At 32.6% G+C, this 19,534-nt stretch overlaps 1 protein-coding gene across 1 annotated transcript; it reads right to left on the minus strand.

Moving 5' to 3' along the window:
- Window positions 1-70: 70 nt before the first annotated feature.
- On the minus strand, window positions 71-5,210 carry LOC101490993 (cucumisin). The gene is made up of 11 exons (XM_027332097.2): window positions 5,115-5,210; window positions 4,934-5,022; window positions 4,735-4,829; window positions 4,122-4,362; window positions 3,389-3,911; window positions 3,070-3,173; window positions 2,589-2,807; window positions 2,393-2,504; window positions 2,097-2,310; window positions 959-1,527; window positions 71-163 (listed from the first exon to the last, which is right to left on the minus strand). Exons 1-11 carry the CDS (start codon window positions 5,208-5,210, stop codon window positions 71-73), a joined length of 2,355 nt encoding a protein of 784 aa, XP_027187898.2.
- Between the last annotated feature and the right edge of the window lie 14,324 nt (window positions 5,211-19,534).

A 19,534-nucleotide genomic window follows, 5' to 3' on the forward strand; every position in this document is an offset into this window, starting at 1 on the left:
CACTCACACTGCACAAAATTTTGAAGATTGCAACACACAACTTGTGACGGTTTCAAATCACTCATTTCTCTCAATCCCCAAATTTCTCAAATCCCTCTTTGACTGTGCTTAAAAACATGGTATGCTTCTTGTTTCTCAAATCCTTTGAATGATTTGGAAATAACTGAATATACTTACCAAAAAAAGATGATGGATATCTATGTGGTGGTTTATATATTCTATATTCTTAGTCATGGTATCATGCAAGTCGTTGTGCTCAACGAATATAGAGGTTAAACCTCCGGCGATTTGTAAAATGCCAAATTAATTGAAAGCATAATGATAGATATAATCTTTCTCAATATCTTAGATATCATATTTTGTCTTTGAAAAAGTGAAATTCATCATGATGCTAATATTCTGTTATGTAAGCACCATAATATATTGAACTTACTTTCAGAAGCACAAAGAAGTGAAATATCACACTCCTCTCTTATTATTTTATTTCCAGTGATATTTAATTACATGTACCCAATTAGACACTTAATTTGCACTAACATAACTAAAAGAAATAACTTCCTTCAAATCAAGCCAACCACATGTGCTTCCATCTTCTTCTCACTATGTTCAGTTTCAATCGGATTATAGAACCAACAACAAAATATTATACCACGATTTTTGTTTTAAAACCAAGAAACAGAGTCCAAGACAGGATATGGGTCTAATATGCACAACTCAATCATGACAAACAAAAAAAAAATTAAAACCTACACTCTTTTAATAACTTATTTTTGTTTGTCATTTATATTTTGTGGCTCTGTTTGCAATATTATATGTGAGCCTAATGAAATATTACGAGCCAGATCATGATTCAAAGAACAATATGAAATTTTATTTTTTTAACAAGCGTACAATATTTCTTTTCACCAAAGAATACAATTTATTCAATAATAATATAAAATAATAAATTTACAATTACAATATAAATGAAATTTATACAATATAAATTTGCACCCTCGCCTTTTTCTGCTCGTTCATCAAAAATAATAATTGGGCTCCTTACTTGAAAATTTCCATCATCCCAAACTAAAGAAGCCGAGTTAATAGACTTCTTTAGTTTTCCTTCTATGGTGAGAACATATGTTTTCTTTTCCCCCAGTGAAGTGAAGGACAAAACACTGGGGTTCACTGAAACAGTGAGTCCTTTAGGTACTGTCACAATTGCTCTATATATCGACATCGGTAATCCGACATTTGTAACAGTCCTTTTAAAGCTTCCACTTAAACGATGTTTGGGGCGCGGAGCTTTGAGAGCAAAGGATGGATAATTCAAATCCCTTGCTGATGCAGTGTCGAAGCAAATAATGTCATCCTCTGTGATTAGCTGTAAAACTGATTGGCTGTAGCCTAGTCCACATAAAAAGGTTATGTAGTCTATTTCTGTGGCATCATATACCAAGTCGGGATTCACAGCCTTAACAGGGTCAATTTGGCCTGCTCCGTAAGCAAATTCTGCATCTTGATTATAAGTGGGACTCATCTGCTTTGCTGCAACACAAGTCATACACAATGTTTTTTTTATTTTATATTAGCTTAAGATATACTAAGTAAACTATATTGACCTCAAAGTAGTAGAAAATTTTGAAAAATCCTTCAAAAATCTTCTTAATCTACAATTGTCAGTATCACTTGTACCAAACTATGTACTTTATTATTTATTTATAACTTTAAAGATAAATTAATTTTAAATTTATTAACTTTAAGTTTTATCTAATTTTTTTTTATTGTTTATAATTTTTTTAGTTGACAAAATGAGTTCAGTACTATACACTACTAATATTGACAATAAAAATTGACAACACAAACATAAAAGTTTGAATGTATTAAAAATTTAAAATAAAGTGAAGTATAAATGTATTTATTTTTCAAGAGAATACATATTTTAATATAAAAGGAAAGAGAAGTGTAATTTAAACTCCTCACCTGTTTATAATAAAGACTCAACTTTGTAAAAGACAACTATTTTCAAATATTAATTAAACTAAGGAGGGGATAAGTTTAGTTTTCTTAATGCATGCACATTTTGATTGAGGTGTGAAACTACTCATTTCAATTACCTGTTGTCATTAGAGCTGAACGGATAACAGCAGGTGACCATGTAGGATGAAAAGATTTGATGTATCCTGCTGCACCAGAAACATGTGGACAAGACATTGATGTTCCTGACATGATATTGAACTCTAATGTTCTGTTGTCACCAAAATATTCAGAAATTGGGGAAAGTAGAGACCAACTAGCTATAATATCTACTCCTGGAGCAGTTAAATCAGGCTGCAATATTAAACAAAAAAATGTTAACAAGAAATTAACATGATAGAGATGTATGTAATTTATTAATTCACATGAAAGATACCTTGAGAATCTCAAGTGTAACATTGTTTGGACCCCTTCCTGAGAAAGAGGGCACCTCGGGTGCCAAAGTATCTCTTAACTCATTCGTCTTGAAAATGGTTGCCGTTGGAGTCCTGCAAAAAGATTTATACAATAAAAACTAGATGAGTATGGTTCTGTAAATTATTGTTAGTGAATAAGGAACTTTGATTTAATACCTTTTAGAATGTATGTATTTGCGTATTTTGGTGGCATCGTTGGTGTGAAGATAACACGCAGGCAAAGGAAAACTGTATGCGACATTTATATATTTTGTCCCCTGTATCAAGAGGCCAGCAGCGCCTACTCTAAATGCCTCTGAGGCCCCTTCATTTCCTTCGCATAAAACAATTTTTCCTTTCACCAATTTTTCATCCAACGAATTGATGGGGCAATTCCTGTAATTTTAGAACAATTTCATTAACAAATTACATATTTTTGAGAATATTCTGCAATTCAATTTTGTAGCATAATTGAATATGTTAAATGTTATTGAGTTAAATTTATTGAATTCCCCCCATAAAAGTATGTCATTTTAGTGCCAATCCTTTTTCATATATATATATATATATAGTTGACAAATTTTCACCTTCATTTGTTTGTCATAATTGTAATTTTTTACATTGTTTTTTAATTTAAAGATATGAAGGCAAAATATACCTAGATGAATCTCCATCGAAGCCTGCTTCCTTATTCGGTGCATCTCTGGAATAGATAAGAGGATACAATTCTCCCTTTAGATCAAAATTATTCAAAGAGGTACCCTGTACATGAACCAAAGATATTGTCATTCTCATCACTGTTATGATATATAAAAATGATTAATCTTCTAATTAAATATTCATATCATCAACTTCCAAACCAAATTATTTTTGCTTAGATTTAAGAAACAAAGACTACTGTGTAACTTATTCCATTGAATTAAAATATATATCATGAAAAAATGATTGTCTATCATAGAATAAAAATAGTGATTTACCTCAAAAAATTTGTTATTCCCTAATTTGACTTGGGTAACAAATTTTCTATCCAAAGTGCTTGCAGCCACAGAAATTGCCCAAGGTGCGACATTCATTACTGATGCATGATTTGGACCCGAATTCCCAGCCGCACATACAGTTAGTATTCCATTTTTCATTGCATGGAATGCACCAATGGATAATGCATCGCTGAAATGAGTATCGGCAGTTATTTTTCGTCCAAGCGAGAACGAAATTATGTCGACTCCATCAGCAATGGCATCATCAAATGCGGCGAGAATGTCCATGTCATCGCATCCATCAGACCAACACACTTTATAAACGGCAATTCGTGCTGATGAAGCTCCACCTCTTGCCGTTCCTCCGCCAAAGCCTAACATATTGGCCATGCTCACTGGATTTCCAGCCGCTATTGAAGCTGTATGGGTCCCATGCCCATTTGAGTCTCTTGGAGATGCAATATTCTTTTTGGTGAAGTCTTCTCCACGATAGCTTTTATAATATTTAGCTCCAATTATTTTACTACAAACAGTGTTATATACTATTAATTAGCATTTTAACATAAGTTATAGATATATAAATTTTTTACTGTCCAGATTACTAGTGGTCACAATATTGATGATGTAAAATATGAGTTATTAGATCTCATTCAACAACTAATATCCATTTACTATGGTGATTAATTTTTTTTGCAACTTTAGGAAAATTGACTATGAATTTATAGCATATTACTTGTTGCAGTTGAAATCAAAAGCTTGGCAGGTTCCCTTCCATTTGCTAGGAGGTGAGCTCAATCCTATATCATTGAAACTCTGAGACTCCGGCCAAATCCCATGATCGATTACTCCAATAATAATGTCACTCTCTGGTTGTGCTCTCTCCACATTTATTGGAAAACCAATAAAGTCCCAAGATTTTGTTGTGAGGACTTGTTTTTTTTCATTGGGAAAGACAGATACAACCCCTTCATGCACTGCATTACCAATTTTAATGGTTAACAAATATACAAATATTTAAGTAGAAAAGATAGGTCATTTTTCAATTAAAAAAATATAATTTCTTTATTACCAGCCATTTTATTAGCTTCTTCCTCTGTTAAATCTGCCACAAAGCCACTAAAACTACGTTTATAGTGCTTGAGTATAGACTTTGATTCTTGTTTGCTGAAATTGTGAATAGAAAAAACTGGTAAGTAATTAAGTCAAGTATACAATTTATATTTTTGTTTTTTATTAAAGCAGTAAATTTTTCAAATATTTGCTATGACCTGCTTGACAAATATACAAATATTTAAGTAGAAAAGATAGGTCATTTTTCAATTAAAAAAATATAATTTCTTTATTACCAGCCATTTTATTAGCTTCTTCCTCTGTTAAGTCTGCCACAAAGCCACTAAAACTACGTTTATAGTGCTTGAGTATAGACTTTGATTCTTGTTTGCTGAAATTGTGAATAGAAAAAACTGGTAAGTAATTAAGTCAAGTATACAATTTATATTTTTGTTTTTTATTAAAGCAGTAAATTTTTCAAATATTTGCTATGACCTGCTTGCAACTTCCTTTAACATGTTTTGATGACGGGCCAATGATGAAACTTCATCGTCCATAGTCTTGCCGGTGTAGACAATGTAAGTCTACATTTAAAACAAACATTTATCATAAATAAGAACATAAGTAAAATATGAACCATAACATTTGATAAAGAGAGATGAAGAATATTATTTGCCTTTAGGTCATCTTTGGATGTTCCGTGACATTGTAGCAATAGTGAAGTAATGTTAACAAGGAGAAGCAAAAGATACACAAAAGATGTCCCTTCCATTTTCAAGCTAATAATGACACCACAAAATTATTAGTTAGTAGTACAAAAAAGTTGGACTATCAAAATGGTATAATCTATGCACGCAAGAAAAAATGTGTAAATAAATCAAATGGATTCTGTTTTGTTTTTTAAATAAAATAAATAAATAATAATAGCAACAAATAACTAAACTTAAATAAAAGGCAAAAGAAACAGCAAGGCTAAACTCTCGTAACAGTATTCAAAACTATTTTTGTTTTTAAAAATCTACCAATGAAAAAAATGTTTTGATCTGCTTCATATAAACGGCTTTTTAAAAGACTAAAACTATTCTCACATTTATTGTTTTTAAAACTAACAAATGAAAACAATAAAAGATATTAGTGACATACATGTAAATAAGTGAGCACAAACATTAGTTTTTTCTTATATATACAAAATTTATTCTTCATATCAGAAGTTCATCATTGAAATATTGGGTTCATAGTGGAGGAAAAAAAGTATATATTTTTTATGAGTAACTGGTGTGTATATATAGTATATAGCATTAATACCAAGTAATAGAAGAATGTGATCAAGGATCTTGTTAGTGCAACAACAAGTGATAAGGATTATCAAATATCTGAAAATAAAGAATGTTATTAGTAAATAACAACAAGAAATAAAAGACTATTGAAAGCTTAGTGAGTAAAGCCTATCAGCTAGGAAGGATGTTATAAGATTTTATATTGACTTTGATGTTTTTATGTGTCGAAAATGAATGTAAATTGAACTTTCAATGTACATCATCTGCTAACAAGTTAGAGATTTTAAATATATATTATTATACAAATAAATTATTTAAAAATGAAGAGCATAAATTAAGAAATTCTCACAGATTTAAAGTATGAGAAAAAAAACTTAAAATTTTCATTAAATGAAAAACATCTCCTTTGCGTGCATGTGTGAAAATAATTTAACGTTTGGGTGTTAATTTTATCTTTTTAATTGAACATAATATAAAATATCTAAGAGCTAGAAATGAAAAACAAAAGTAGTTGGAGTATGAAACTTATATAAAGAATAGTATATAAGTAATGTATGTGCTGATAATATATATATATATATATATATATATATATATATATAATAATTAATAATATTAGCATAATTGTTTAAAAATAATGATAGTAATAACTATTATGGTTGATTGAAAGTCAACTATATATGTGTTTCCTCCTCTATCTGTCAAATAAAAAGAAATGAATGAGTGTTGATGATATATTAAAACTACAAAATACACACAAATTATATAGCATAGTTGAGCGAAAGATTTTTATATGTAACAAGAGGTTTTTAGTGTAGATGGAACCAGAAGAGATGGATATGTCATGGACTTTTTTAGGATAGTGGTGGAGTGTTTGGTCTTAATATAAATGAAAATATTTTTTGAGACTTGTAGATTGATGGAGTAGATGGAAGGTTATATAAATATGAAGGAAGAAGTATGTAGGTATATCTATAGAAAAATGATATATAGAGCAAATTAAGCATATGTATATGATATAGAGGAAGAAGGTGAGTGAGCTATTACTATCAATATGATGCATACGAAATGAAGTTTAGAGAAGTGGAAAGGTTACAGAAATATGGAGGAAGAAGTGTGTAGGTATATCGTAAGAAAAGTGAAGTATATGATAAAGGAAGAAGGGGAGTTGTGATAATTGTGATAATTGTGAAGTGAAGTTTATGTATTTATAGAGTAAGAAGATGCATCCAAGTGAGAGGGTGTTTTCATTGCTTTGGTATTAAGTGAGAAGTTAGAATCTAATTATCTACCCGTGCTTTTACAATTAGTGCTTTCATTTGCTTTAGCATTGTCATCATCATCCATGTATGAAATGAATCCAACTTTTACTTCATTTAGTTTTGTATCTTGATTATTGTGGTATTAAGAAATGGTTGAAGCTCCATCTCTTAACAATGGCAATATTAAGAGACTTTTTGTATGAGATGCTGTTGTACATTTCAAAGCAATGCATATAAGTTAGTGAGTGACACGACCACCATTAATGAATGCTTTTGCTTAAAGTGCCTTTCTCCTCCCTTGCATGAGATCAAAGTGTGTGAGTTCAATATTTGCTATTATAAGGTTAGGAATCTTGTCCTTTTAAATGCATGTTAGCTTTTTGAAATGCATGTTGGTCTGATGCATGCATGCATCTCTAGCTTTTCATACTTCCATGCAAACCAACATAGGGTGGGGTGGGGGACTAGAAAAATTAATCGACCTATAATAAATTCCAAAATATTGTGGGACACTTATCTAACTTTGAAGATAATTAATAGGCCACTTTTCCAAAATATTTAGTTATTTAAATCTCAGTATAAGTTTCTCCGTTAGAGCTATCTTACTATTATTAATTAGTTTATAAATTATTTTCCCCATTACATAATTGAGCATTGACTTATTTGCTCACTTGATATGTGAAAGTAAGCCTTCTAATTTGAGAACTTGTGTTAAAGTTAATAATACTTTATTTCTTTACCGTGAATCATAAAAGTAAAATAGTTAGTACATTGATACTTTAACTTTTCTATATATTTGCTATGTTGTAAATTTGTATTTGAGAGTTGGTTAATTAATTAATAATATTTAAACTGTTATTTATGAGTTAAGAGTTAAATTTTTTTTTTTTTGTGTTAAAGATAAAAACTTAATTTTATAACTTGAAAGAATAAAATTTAAATATCTTTAAAACAATTATAAAATATAATAATTATTAGTACCACTTTAATTAATCATATTTTTGAAAAATAATAACATTCCATTAATTTTTTCTACCTCTTTCCTATGTCTTTATCAATTTCATTTCTTTGATAAAATCCTTGTTAATTAGTTGTATACTGCTTTATATTCTTATTGTGGCTCATAGACTATTAGACACGTGTCTAATACAATGTAAAATAATGTAAGTTTTGTAAATTTTAAAGGTTAATCTAATGAACAATATATTTACACATTTTGATTCATATGAGTAAACTTCAACTCATCATTGATCCTGAGTCATGGAAACCGAATTCAACCACGTTTCTTTTAATTTTAATATTACATTACTACTTTTTCAGAGTACCATTGAATTAATTAATATTAATATATTAATTTATTAGTATATTATTATAAGTAATTGTATATAGTACTACTCTATATCAAGGTATAAGAAAAAATGAATTAAATAAATTTAATGTATTTGGTTTACATTTCTATGTTATTTGACTTATTTATGCTTATATTTTAAATCAAATATATTCAACTTGTTATATTTTCAGTTTCCACCTCAAGCATATTACTTAAATAATATTAATATGTCTAGTTATTTTGATAGAAGATACGGGATATGTAAATAATATTTTAGGTTCTTTTTATTACTTAGAAAAAGATATTTTTATTGATAATAAATAGTAGATATTATTAATAAATAGTCGACATATTGACCAAATAATGTAACTTTAAATATAAATATCAAAATATATACACGAAAAATATAGACATATATATATAATATATAATCAAAATAGTATCTATGATATATATATATATCTATATATATATATTTCTAAATATTCAGATACAGCACGTCGTCTTTGTGTATTTGTATAGGAAGTACAAAGAAGAAGATAGAAAGATATTCAAGTTGTTCATTGCTTTGCTATAAGTGTGAGAATCTTATTATCTCCACTTCCATCCAACTCATCGCATGCTTTTTGAATTAGTGGTTTTTATCTCTGCTGTAAATTTGCTTTAACATTCATTGTCATCATCCATGTATCAAACTATCTTTTACTTCATTTGGTAATATATCTTAATTACTGGCACAATGAATTAGTTGAAGCTCAATCTCTCAACAATGGCAATAAGAGACTTTTTGTATTGTTAGTGAGTGCACTACGCGAAAAAACGGCTTTTACAGCGCTATTTTTAAGCCATTTACAGCGCTTTTTCAAAAAAATAAGCGCTGTGGAAACGAGCGCTGTAAATGATACAACAGCGCTTTTATAAAAGCGCTATAAAACATGTAAATACAACGCGCGCTTGTTATGCACATTTTACAGCGCTTCTTCACAACAAGCGCTGTAATATGCACCCCGTCATATGAGTTATGGGTGTGCATATTACAGCGCTTTCTCACAAAAGCGCTGTAATATGCCCACCCATAATTTCATATATGGGCGTACATATTACAGCGCTTTCTCGAAAAAGCGCTGTAATATGCACCCCGTCATATGAGTTATGGGTGTACATATTACAGCGCTTTCTCGAAAAAGCGCTGTAATATGCCCACCCATAATTTCATATATGGGTGTGCATATTACAGCGCTTTCTCGAAAAAGCGCTGTAATATGCCCACCCATAATTTCATATTATGGGTCTGCATTTTACAGCGCTTTTCTTGTACATATTACAGCGCTTTCTCACGAAAGCGCTGTAGAAGGTGCACCATTAAAGCGCTTTAGAACAACATTTTACAGCGCTTTTTAAAAAAAGCGCTGTAAAATGTGTTTTTTTTTTTTTTTTAGAAAAGGAATATTGTACAATACTTCGGGAGAAGTATTGCACAATATTCCGATCCCCGCGGGCCATGTCAAAGTATCGCCTACGGTTGCTTTCGAACCAACTGCACCGTTGCCCATACCGGACAACGATGGAGATATGAAGTTCTTAAGCGACGCTATTGGCAGTTACGTGGCATGGCCCACACACCTTGTTGCCCTCGAAAAAAAGATTCCCAAGGACAAATCAGTTACATCTCCCGAAAAGGTTTGTCACATTTATTGCCTAAGGTTTTTTATTTTTTCAGATTCAATAAACTAACATTTTACCTCATTTTTGTAGGTCCAAATAAATAAACCACCCCTACAGCCAAAAAAAGGCAGCAGACCTCAAAAATTGGAGGTTAATAGGGCTGCCAAACTACAAAGGCTGGAGGGTAATAAAGCTGCAAAACTTGCAGCAACAAAAAATCTGGATCGGGGAAAATCGGTCGCTGCTGCTGCTGCTCCTAATAAAAGTCAGCCACGCCTTGGTAAATACGGGGCGTGTCTTGACATCCAAATAAAAAGGAACATGGGCAGCAGCAACGATTCGCCCATTGTACAAATGAATCAAGACATCTTTGGAGATGAGTATATTGAGTACCTCGAAAAGGAGCAAATGTACGATCTTCTCGAACATAAGGAGCTGAGTGTTACTGTAATCAGCTTGTACATAAGGTAAAAAATACTTTTAATTGCATTTATTTGTAATTAATTAAATGTATTGGTAATTAATCTAGTTTAAAATTTTCATTGAAGGTTTTTGTACGAGAAGGTCGTGTGCACGAGGAAACTGTCAAATAAATACTCATTCTTGTCTCCGCATAAGATGTCGATGTTCAAACTCGATCCAGACAATGTAAAACACTACATTGTAGATATGTTTTTAAGAAATAAAGAAAGTGATAAATTGTTCTTGGCACCATATAATTCAGGGTACGTAATTTTATCTTTTTTAATTGATGAGAATTTAATTTATTAGTTGTCTATAAACAAAATTGCTTAACCAATTTTTTGTTGTTGTAGGGCACATTGGGTGCTATTTGCAATCAATGCGGTCTCTGAAGTGATATACTATTTGGATCCCGTGCACGGCGATTACACCAATCACCCCGGAATAAAGAATATGCTCGACACGTAAGTAATATTCATTTATTTCTTACATATATATATTTATATATATATATATATAAATATATATATGTAAGAAATAAATGAATATTACTTACGTGTCGAGCATATTCTTTATTCCGGGGTGATTGGTGTAATCGCCGTGCACGGGATCCAAATAGTATATCACTTCAGAGACCGCATTGATTGCAAATAGCACCCAATGTGCCCTACAACAACAAAAAATTGGTTAAGCAATTTTGTTTATAGACAACTAATAAATTAAATTCTCATCAATTAAAAAAGATAAAATTACGTACCCTGAATTATATGGTGCCAAGAACAATTTATCACTTTCTTTATTTCTTAAAAACATATCTACAATGTAGTGTTTTACATTGTCTGGATCGAGTTTGAACATCGACATCTTATGCGGAGACAAGAATGAGTATTTATTTGACAGTTTCCTCGTGCACACGACCTTCTCGTACAAAAACCTTCAATGAAAATTTTAAACTAGATTAATTACCAATACATTTAATTAATTACAAATAAATGCAATTAAAAGTATTTTTTACCTTATGTACAAGCTGATTACAGTAACACTCAGCTCCTTATGTTCGAGAAGATCGTACATTTGCTCCTTTTCGAGGTATTCAATATACTCATCTCCAAAGATGTCTTGATTCATTTGTACAATGGGCGAATCGTTGCTGCTGCCCATGTTCCTTTTTATTTGGATGTCAAGACACGCCCCGTATTTACCAAGGCGTGGCTGACTTTTATTAGGAGCAGCAGCAGCAGCGACCGATTTTCCCCGATCCAGATTTTTTGTTGCTGCAAGTTTTGCAGCTTTATTACCCTCCAGCCTTTGTAGTTTGGCAGCCCTATTAACCTCCAATTTTTGAGGTCTGCTGCCTTTTTTTGGCTGTAGGGGTGGTTTATTTATTTGGACCTACAAAAATGAGGTAAAATGTTAGTTTATTGAATCTGAAAAAATAAAAAACCTTAGGCAATAAATGTGACAAACCTTTTCGGGAGATGTAACTGATTTGTCCTTGGGAATCTTTTTTTCGAGGGCAACAAGGTGTGTGGGCCATGCCACGTAACTGCCAATAGCGTCGCTTAAGAACTTCATATCTCCATCGTTGTCCGGTATGGGCAACGGTGCAGTTGGTTCGAAAGCAACCGTAGGCGATACTTTGACATGGCCCGCGGGGATCGGAATATTGTGCAATACTTCTCCCGAAGTATTGTGCAATATTCCTTTTCCCACCTTCCGTTGAGTCGGCGAGGACAAGTATAGGACACATGTAGTGACACCCTACATCAATAGTTAAAACATAAGTACAGTTAATATATAAGTTTGTTTAATACATAAGTAATTACATAAGCAAGTAAGTAGTAAGTAATTAATTACCTCGGGAATACTCTTCAAACCGACGTTGCAACTCCCGGTTTCACTCTCCATTTGTATTTCAGGTTGGAGCTGAACCGGAAGTTGCTTGTCTTTATTCGTATTCACCAAGAGTGCCACTTGCTCCGATAAGATTCTGAGCTTCTCTAATACTTCCTCGTTGGAAGGTTTTTGGCGCTTCTCTTGAGGAAAAAAGCTTTTGGGAGTTACGCCAAATCCTTTCCCCCTCACTCGACCGGAATACTCAGGGACATTAAACACTTTCCCAAGAATGTCCCTGCACGTATCCTTGTTGCCCTCTTGAGTTTCAGAACTTTGTTCAATAGTTTCCTAAAATACATGTAACATTAAAAAGATAAGTTCAATAGCATTTTTAAAATACAATATTAAAAAATATTAAAGTGATAATATACTTACACAAAGTTCTACAACTTTCTTGACATTTTCATTATCAACCACTCCTTCTTTGTTAACACGCGCTTCCTTCCATAAGATATGACGACCCAAGGGTTGATCGGCTTGGGTGTCTTTTCTCTATTCGTTAAAATCATAAACAAAATAATACAAATTAGTTACACACTATAGTTTATAATACAAATTACAAGTGATGTTTAATTACTTACAATTTTTTGTTCAAGGCGTGCATATCCCATACGTGATTTCTTGTATGGGTGTTTTGGGTTGCTTGCCCGTTCGCGATTTGCCTTACTAATATTCTATATAAAAAAAAAATAGCAATTGTGTAAAAATTTAAAATACGCTACGAATATGAATAATAAAACACAAATGCTAATAAATTAATCACTTACGACAAACGCCGGGTCAGAACGTTTGGAAACAAATGCACTCCATTCATCCTTTGATATATAATGTTGATATATCTTTGGAGGTTCAGCATTTGTGTTTCCTTCTCTATCTTTTAGATAGAAATTTGAGAGATGGGATCTAAATCCACGATGGATTTTCCCAGCAACTCTCAAAACATATGACTTTCGTTCCTCATCAAGAACAAAAGTGGTCTGCAATGAAAACAATTATAAGTAATGTATTTTACAGAAAAAAAATTATAAATGACAAAAGAGTAGATCAAAATATTTACTTGAATGTCATTCCAGATGATATCTTTGGCATCCTTCAACGCCTTATCTCTCCAGTTGTCTATTGTTATTGGGACATTTTGACGAACAACAGCCCCAATGTAGCTTACAAACATGGAGCTGTTGGGGTCAACTGGCTGACCACTCTCGTTCCAGCCAACCTAATAAACTCATATAGTAAGTACATGCCCTAAACCCTAAAAAAAGATAAAAAAACACACAGCAAACAGAGTATATATAGTATACCTCAAATTTAATGCCACTGCTCCGTGCTTTAATCACCCTTTGCATGATAGTTGCACCACGTTTGACTTCTTTTTCGTAAGTCTTAGAGGTGCCAACTTCTTCATTTTGAACTTCTAAATCTTTGTTTGTATCCATTTAACTACAACAAGTTCAACATGCACTTTAGTATAACATCAACAAGCTCAACATGGATCATGCATTATTATAAACAAACTCAACATGTATCAGTATATCTTAAAAAAGCTCAACATGCATTCTAATGATTACAAAAATTTAATAACATCAATACCTGAATAATGATGGTTCGAAGAAAGACGAAATGCAAAGAAAAGAGGGTTTGCAGAAAGTTCACAGAAATATGGTTCACAGAAATACGGTTTGAAGAAATACGTAATGAGGGTTACGTATTTCAATGAAAATATATTGTGTGAAATGGGAGAGATGATCTTGGATGGAAATAAGGTTCGAAATGAAGGAGATGATCGTGGAAATAAGGTTCGTAAAGGACGGGATGATAGGGTTTGCAAAAGAAGAGAAGAAATGAAGGTTGAGATGAAGGTTACGTAATGAAGAGGAAACTGAAGAGGTAACTGTTATATATACGTAACACTTTTACAGCGCTTTTTATAAGCCTTTTACAGCGCTTATTTTGTAAAGCGCTCTAAAAGGCTTCTTTAGTTAAATTTTTAAAAGGCTCTTTTACAGCGCTTTTTTCAAATAAGCGCTGTAAAAGACCTCCGTGTGTTATTATGTTATTTGAATGCCTTTTACAGCGCTTTTTTCAAATAAGCGCTGTAAAAGACCTCCGTGTGTTATTATGTTATTTGAATGCCTTTTACAGCGCTTTTTTCAAATAAGCGCTGTAAAAGACCTCCGTGTGTTATTATGTTATATGAATGCCTTTTACAGCGCTTTCACACATAAGCGCTCTAAAAGGCTTCTTTAGTTAAATTTTTAAAAGGCTCTTTTACAGCGCTTTTTTCAAATAAGCGCTGTAAAAGACCTCCGTGTGTTATTATGTTATATGAATGCCTTTTACAGCGCTTTCACACATAAGCGCTCTAAAAGGCTTCTTTAGTTAAATTTTTAAAAGGCTCTTTTACAGCGCTTTTTTCAAATAAGCGCTGTAAAAGACCTCCGTGTGTTATTATGTTATTTGAATGCCTTTTACAGCGCTTTTACACATAAGCGCTCTAAAATGTCTCTTTATGTTAATTTTAAGAGGCTCTTTTACAGCGCTTTTCCCAAATAAGCGCTGTAAAAGACCTCCGTGTGTTATTATGTTATATGAATGTTTTTTAAAGCCTTTTACAGCGCTTTTCCACATAAGCGCTCTAAAATGTCTCTTTATGTTAATTTTAAAAGGCTCTTTTACAGCGCTTTTTCCAAATAAGCGCTGTAAAAGGCCTTATTGTTTTTGTGTTTTGTTATGTTATGTTATTTTTTAAACAAGCTCAACATGCATGCAAAACCCACATAGTAGTAACTGGTCACCACAAAAATCCCTTCCTCTTCACCAAACTCTTCTCCTTTTATGCATCTTCTTCACAAACATCAAAGCTTACTCTTTCACAATTCAATCTCCACCTCAACACCCTTTTTATCTCTTTACATTCTCTTTCCTTCTTAAATCGAAACTTAATTGGTATTCAGGATCATTGCCATGTTGCGAAAAATGGGTTTGTGTCTGGTGTTTTTGGGGATTCCCATGATGCGTACAAGGTGTTTGAAGAAATGGGTTTGTGTCTGATGTTTTTTGGATTCCCATGATGCGTACAAGGTGTTTGAAGAAATGGGTTTGTGTCTGATGTTTTTTGGATTCCCATGATGCGTACAAGGTGTTTGAAGAAATTAGGTGTCTGATGAATATTATTTTTAAAGCTTTTTTACAGCGCTTTGTCAAATAAGCGCTGTAAAATGTCTTTTTTACTCACTTTCAAAAGAGTCGTTTACAGCGCTTTGTGTGAAAAGCGCTGTAAAAGGTATAAAACACTCATTATTTTATTTTTAAAAGGATCTTTTACAGCGCTTTTTAAGATAAGCGCTGTAAAATGTCTCTTTATTTTATTTTTGTGTTTGGTTTATTTGGGTTGGGATGACATTAAAAACATTTTTATCATTGTTTATTGGATTAAAAATATTGTTATCATTGTCTTTATCACAATACTTTAGGAGATGATGAATTATTAGAAATGAGTATTCTGAAGAATCTATATATATATATGCACTGAGCAAAAGAGAATCTCTCTATTCAGTTCAGTTCAGTTCATGTAAATTACTAATTTATATTCAGTTCAGTTCATGTAAATCAAGCTAAATATAAAACACTCATTGTTACATGAACTTGGTATAAAACACTCAAATCAAGCTAAATATAAGCAGAAAATAAATTAATCAGAAAATAAATTAATCAGAACTTAGTATAAAACACTCAATTCAGATTACATGCATATTTACAATAACACAGTTCAGATTACATGCATAGCTTATATAAAACAATTAAACATATATATACATTAAGATGCCCTTCTTCTTTTCCTGGTGACATTCACATTTGTTTGTCCATTTACAATACGAAACGATGGATTAATCCAAATTCCCTCATCATGATCATCTCTAAGATATAAACCATCATCAGTTGAATCAATTTCATGTGGTTGTTGTGATGTTGCAAATAAAAGATCATTACCAACATCTTCATCATTATTGTTATCATCACTTATTTTATTGGTCGATAGGACAACAGACCATTTATCATTAGAAGGATCAGTGACATAAAACACTTGTTGAGCTTGCGACGCTAAAATAAAAGGCTCGTCTTTGTATCCCACCCTATTAAAATCGACAAGCAAGAATCCTGACTCATCAATCCGAACGCCATTATTATTATCGACCCACTTGCAACCAAATATGGGAACACGAAACATTGTGTAGTCTAACTCCCATATGCGCTCGATAACCCCAAAATATGATAGATTTGCATATATTGGGTTTTTGTCTTTTGCACTTGAGACATGCATCGCTTCAGCTACGAGAGTGACTCCACTATTTTGCATAGTGGTCTGATCATCTTGTTCTTTGGTATAAAATGTGTAGCCGTTAATAACATAACCAGTGTAAGAAAAGACATGTAAGCTCGGACCATTTGCTAGCCACCTCAATCTATTTGAAATTGATCCGGGGTCTATATCAAATTTTGACATTATGTGATTTTTTAACCATGTTACAAAACTTCGATTGTGCTCTCGAGTTATCCAATTTTGATTCCTATTCATGTTCAAACGAGATAACTGATCAATGTGTATTGTAACATACGGTTGAACCTCATCATCATTGTGCAGAACATACAATTGTGCCTGCTCCCATTCTGTCCTTGATATAGTCAGTAGTCTCCTTCCAGTTATCCCTTCTCCTGATAGTCTTCCCGAATGACGAGACATGGGAAGCCCTATGGATTCAACATTGGACAGATATTCAGTACAAAATTCAGCAGCCTCTTCAACAATGTATCGTTCAGCAATACAACCTTCTGGTCGACTTCTACTTTTTACGTACCCTTTTAATATTTTCATATATCGTTCTATCGGATACATCCATCTCATATAAGCTGGCCCACAAAGTTGTGTCTCCTTAACCAGATGAACAGTAAGGTGAACCATTATATCAAAAAACGATGGTGGGAAATACATTTCAAGCTCACACAAAGTAACAACAATTTCCCTCTGCAATGTCGGTAATTTCTGAGGGTCGATCACTTTACTACAAATTTCCCTGAAGAAGAAACATAATCTAGTTAAGGCTAGTCGAACTTTTTCAGGTAAAATGGAACGTATACCTATTGGTAGCAAATGCTCCATTATAATATGACAATCATGGGTCTTCAAACCTTTTAACTTGAGGTCTTTCATACAAACCAAATTTTTAATGTTCGAAGAGTATCCTTCTGGAACTTTAACTTCGTGTAGAAATTTACATAAAACAATTTTTTCCTTTCTAGATAGAGTATGAGCGGCTGGAGGTAGATATGTGCGATTTCCTTTCTTTACTGGAGCCAGTTCATTTCTTATTCCCATATCGACCAAGTCCAATCTTGCATTGACGCCATCTTTAGACTTTCCTGGAACATTGAGTAACGTACCAATAACACTTTCAAATACATTTTTTTCAATATGCATCACATCGAGGAAATGTCTTACATACAATGACTTCCAATATGGCAATTCAAAGAAAATTGACTTTTTCTTCCACCCAGTTTTCACCAGCTCTCCCGCAAAAGGTTTGCCAAATTTATTGGTCAAACCTTGTACTTTTTCAAGTATTTGATATCCAGTCGGTGCTAAAGGAGCTTTACCTTCCTCTGATTTTCCATTGAATGCATTTCTCCACCCACGATACTGATGACTATAAGGTAAAAATCTACGATGTCCAAGAAACACATTCTTCTTACAATGTTTCAACCGCATCCAATTTGTACTCTCTTCACATATAGGACATGCACACTGACCTTTAATGCTATATCCTGATAAATTACCATATGCTGGAAAATCATTAATTGTGCTGAACAACATAGCCCTCAAATTGAAACACTTTTTCCTATACCCATCATAAACTTCCACACTTGTCTCCCACATACTTTTTAAATCTTCGATTAGAGGAGTCAAGTATACGTCGATATCATTCCCCGGTTGTTTGGGTCCAGAAATTAACAGAGACAACATCATAAACTTACGCTTCATACATAACCATGGAGGTAGGTTATATATTACCAAAATCACAGGCCACGTGCTATGTGAGATGCTTTGAAGACCATGTGGATTCATTCCATCAGTAGAAAGTGCAAGTCTTAGATTTCTTGACTCTATCCCGAATTCAGGATACTCGTGATCAATTTTTGCCCATTGTGGGGAATCTGCAGGGTGTCGAAACATTCCATCTCTAATTCTTTCATCTGCATGCCATGTCAAGTGTTTTGAATCTTCTTCACTGCGATACATGCGCCTAAATCTTGGTATTATAGGAAAATACCACACGACTTTTGCTGGAGTAGATTCTTTCTTCTTATATCGAGAGACATTGCATTTCGGACACGCCTTAAGTAGTTCATATTCGTTTCGAAATAAAATGCAATCGTTAGGACACGCATGAATCCTTTCGTAACTCATTCCAATAGAACACAAAATCCGTTTAGCCTCGTAGGTCCGACTGGGAAGTTCATTATCATCTGGCAACATATCTTTTATCAAGTAAAAATATAAGCTCAAGTTACACTAATACTTAAACGTTTGCAAAGTTTCCTAAAAAAAAAAATATTACAGTAATATGATGAAACATCGACAAACTCTAATTGGTGAAAATTAAGAACAAATATTAAACTATTAAAATTAAATCTAAATTAATCGGAGAAAATTTCTTTTGTAGTTATAATGTTGTATTTGTTGAAGTTGAAACTGGAGCTTTTATCAGTGGTATCATGGAGACTGATATGTCGAACTATTCTCAAAATTAATGTTTCCTTTTTTTTTTTCTCACCATGTCTTATCCAACATGTGTAGCTTTGATCAATTCCATTACATACTAGATGTCCTTCTAATTCATCTTCTCTAACACGTTTTCCAAAACAACATTTTAAACAAGGACAAACTACTCTATTTGGATCTTTTGCATTCTTCACTGCAAACTCAACAAACTCCTTCACTCCAATTTCATACTCTTTTGACAATCGATTGGCTGAAATCCATTTCCTATCCATATTATACCACCTATATAAATGCAGTAACAAAAATCAGGTTGAAGACTATATTGCCAAATTTGGTCTAGATCCTAATGTTGGAAGTGTCAACTTATCTAGTGTATCCTTTTTTATTTTGAATGTTGTTAATTTGAATATTAGCTGGAATGTGTTA

Source organism: Cicer arietinum, chromosome 2 (genome assembly GCF_000331145.2).
Source record: "Cicer arietinum cultivar CDC Frontier isolate Library 1 chromosome 2, Cicar.CDCFrontier_v2.0, whole genome shotgun sequence".
NCBI lineage: Eukaryota > Viridiplantae > Streptophyta > Magnoliopsida > Fabales > Fabaceae > Cicer > Cicer arietinum.